This window comes from Quercus suber, unplaced genomic scaffold (genome assembly GCF_002906115.3).
Source record: "Quercus suber isolate HL8 unplaced genomic scaffold, Cork oak 2.0 scaffold_231, whole genome shotgun sequence".
Classification (NCBI taxonomy): domain Eukaryota; kingdom Viridiplantae; phylum Streptophyta; class Magnoliopsida; order Fagales; family Fagaceae; genus Quercus; species Quercus suber.
The window spans coordinates 233613-237343 of NW_027069688.1; the positions used below are offsets into that span (position 1 = coordinate 233613).

The window sequence follows — 3731 nt, forward strand, 5'->3', positions numbered from 1 at the left end:
TAGAATATCATTCTTTGGCCATAAGATTTGCACAATGATTCCTTTCGCGGTAGGTATGTTGTATTCAGCTTCTTTAGTATTTCCCTAACAACAAAGTTAACTAGAGCAATCTCAGTTATTAACAGAAGAATTTTCATGTTAAAAGCAAACAGCAACAATGATATGTGTAAACTATTACTCTGTTGTAAACTATAGCATAATTAAGGTTGGCCTTTGATGATGCCAAAAAATTGTCAGTTGAATTCCTCGTTAGTACAAATGAACAAAGTCAAGTCAGCGGCTACAGAATCCTGCAAAAAGGAATAAGTAGGATTGGAATACACCGGTGTGTGACGAGCTAGTCAGTAAAATCAAAGCTCAATTATACAGAGAAATCACTATTTGGTTAGAGAGTTGTTGTACATATCTTGCATAAGTAGACTTGGAATACACTGGTGTGGTGTGTGCCAACGAGTCTCTGACAAGTTAGTTAGTAAGATCAAAGCTCAATTATACAAAGAAATCACTTTTTGACTAGAGAGTTGTTGTACATATGTTGCGTAAGTATTGCCTACCTTTGTTGTGATTCTTTGTGCCTTTTTATAGGTGTTTGCTCCTCAAAATGGGAGTAAATGCATCTCTGTATTATTATGGATCCGTTGGTAATGAATGCGGAGACATTATATATTTTAATGTTCTTTTACCCGTTGGTTCGTTAGCTATACTTTTGCATGTTTAGCGTGTTAACCGTTACTCATGTCATTTATGGGGAACTCACTTATTGTATGTTGTAGTTGTCCATCACATCAACGATGCCGGCTTCAAGGGCGGCACTACTTGACATGCATGCATAGTATTATCCTACATTAATAATTTTTTTTTTTTATGTGACATTAATAATTACTTGATTCAATATAAAAGTTATTAAATAGGTGATTTAATTTAGATACGATGATGATTGGAGATTGGCAATATAGTTTTTATAATGAAATGGTACACTCTTCTGTATTGATGATCCGTATACATGTGGCTTCATAGCAAGAGATTAAACTGAAATCATACATTTCTTCTTAACCATTATTTGAATAAAGAGTTTTTGCTTACATTAAAATTGAAATTAAAAGATTTGGAGTTCAATTACTACCTACACTAAAATTAAGAGTGTGCAAGTTTTGCCACAAATTCATCTATATTTTTATCTGAACTTCCTCCTTTATCCATTGCCTCTTTAGCCAAATTTTTCCATTTCAATGAATTCCTCTTCATCTCTCTCCCTCTCTTTCCCTCAATTACTTCCCTTGTGCATAGCTCTATTTCTTCTTTGGTAGCAATGCCTTTTTCATTCAATTTAATCCTAACCCCTACCTTCCACACATCCACAATAAACTTTGCATTAGTTGGTTGATCTGTCCATTGTGGCATTGCAACCATTGGCACTCCCAAACTTAATGCCTCAAGTGTCGAATTCCATCCACAATGAGTCATGAAGCACCCAACTGCCTTGTGATCTAATACTTCTAGTTGAGAGCACCAACTCACAACTAATCCCTTCTCTGTTGTTTCATGTAAAAAATTTTTGGGAAGTTTTTTTACTTCAGATTCTCTAACTACCCATAAGAAGTCACAATTGCTATTCTTTAGTCCCCATGTTATCTCCTCCATCTGTTCTTCTCCTAGGGCTGCCAAGCTTCCAAATGATGTATAAACCACAGAGCCAACTTCTTTTGTGTCTAGCCACTTCATGCAAGTGTCCATATTAGGCTTGAACAAGTTGAGACCATACTCTTTGTCATCCTCCAACTGCTTATCCAAATATATTGATGGAATAGTTGGTCCAATTGTTTTGATAGGCCAGTGACTTGCCATCCAATTTACTACCTAAAAGAATTTGAAAAGTAGAAGCATGTATGTGTAAAAGAACCAAGAAAAACAAAAAAAGTTAAAGAAGAATGATCAAAATGTAATATAAATTATTCGATATAGGTAAAGGAAATGTATGAGTTGTGTTCTATAACATTTTCTTTGACTCAAATATACTTCCTTCTATTTTCTTTTTAATGACACTCTCTTTTTATTTTAATGGAATGCATGCAATTTTGTCATTAATTAAAAAATTCATGCATAATAAAAAGTGTGAAATAGTAATAATTTTCTGGATTTCAAATCTTAGGATTGGAAGCCATCATAACTATATTAGATTCAATGTATTAGACTTGTAGTGCAAGCAAAATAATTCTAATACTACTTGTAATGCAAGAAAAGTAACCCTAGAATTAATATAAGTTTTTGTCTTTTTACATACTCTCAATGAAGTCATCGTAACACATAATTCAAAAAAAAAAAAATGTAGTCGTTTATCAAACCATAATTATTTTTGCTGTTTATCAAACCATAATTTTTTTTTCTAATATTAATGGAAGTCGTTTTTATAGGATGATAAATGACTTGATTTGATATTAAAGGGTTAAATACAAAGAGCACTAATCAAACATGCATATTGTTCTACAGAATTAAGTAGTAAAATTTTATGATAATTTAACTAGGACAAAGATTTCTTAAAAGAAAAAATCTTGGAAAAATCCTTCTTAAGTGAAAAGAAACATTATTACCATTTCTTAATATAATCCACAGAGTAAGAGTTGATCGATATATATATATATATATATATACATACACACACATATGCATATATATGGAATAAGATTTTGGTGCATGTCCTAGACATCTATTTTTATATCATGTAACTATCATCTATGCATGGATTATTAAACCTACCTCATCTTCCAACTTGTCGAAAGTGTTGCACAAGAGCCAATTCACATCCTTTAAATTTGAGAACTGATTCACCACAAGCTTTGACACATCTGGGTACGACCCCGTATCATGAAGAAACGAAGGGATATCATTGATACCTAGCGACGGCATCGACGGCAACGATATCGAAGACCCTTCGTCTAAGGGCATCTGAATTGCTCCTTGATATGCATGATAATAGATGGCATTAACCACGCATGGCTGAGTGAAAAATGGAGCTCCATCTAGGCCATGTTGTCGAGCTACGTCCAATGCCCAAGTCAGAAATGAGTCATACACAACAAATTTTGGTGGGTATTTCGAGCTATTATGTCTCTCAATGAGCTTTGCTAAGCTCTGCGAGACTTTCGACTTGAAACGCTCGAGTGTTTGATAAGTGGTTTCCACAGTTTGGACCTCCTCAGAGCCATCAGAGATGGTCTCAAAGTTGATACAGCTGCTGGCATTGGCTTGAATGGAATTTCTAACAGAGGTTGTAGTGATAAATGTGACTCTAAGACCCTTCGAGGCTAGGCGCTTTGAGAATTGGAGCATTGGGTTTATGTGACCTTGTACGGGGTAAGGAAGTAGTAGGATATGAGTTTCACTCTCCATTTTCTTCTAATGCTCTCTTTCTCTGCTCTCAAGAATTTGGAGGATGAATAAGAAAAATTCTTTGATTATAAAAGAGATGAAGTGTCGTAATACGTATTTGTTTCTTCAGAGGAATTACGCATTCAATGTCGTCATTGTTCAACTTTGGAAGAGTTTACGTGATGATTGCGTTAAAGACGTATTTCTTTTACACGGCATATTGTTTTTCTGTAAAATACAAAGCCATGTGAAACAGGTCTCCATTGTCCATTGAACGTGGCTCCCTTGTCGCATTTGCCATTTTAGGCCGCACAATTATTTATATTATACAGGCTATCAATTTTACACATTATTTATCTCCAAAA

The 3731-nt window shown here is 34.4% G+C and overlaps 1 protein-coding gene across 1 annotated transcript; it reads right to left on the reverse strand.

Moving 5' to 3' along the window:
* Positions 1–1024: 1024 nt before the first annotated feature.
* LOC112039388 (mogroside IE synthase) lies at positions 1025–3409 on the reverse strand. Its single transcript, XM_065780287.1, has 2 exons — positions 2751–3409; positions 1025–1853 (listed from the first exon to the last, which is right to left on the reverse strand). The coding sequence occupies exons 1-2, from the start codon at positions 3385–3387 to the stop codon at positions 1135–1137; spliced, it is 1356 nt and encodes a 451-aa protein (XP_065636359.1). The 5' UTR covers positions 3388–3409; the 3' UTR covers positions 1025–1134.
* Between the last annotated feature and the right edge of the window lie 322 nt (positions 3410–3731).

Excerpts from the sequence above, each read along its gene's own strand:
- LOC112039388 (XM_065780287.1), bottom strand. The coding sequence starts at position 3,387 with ATGGAGAGTGAAACTCATATCCTACTACTTCCTTACCCCGTACAAGGT. Across the intron at positions 1,854-2,750 it reads CAAGTTGGAAGATGAGGTAG|TAAATTGGATGGCAAGTCAC; the intron begins GTTTAATAATCC and ends TCTTTTAGGTAG.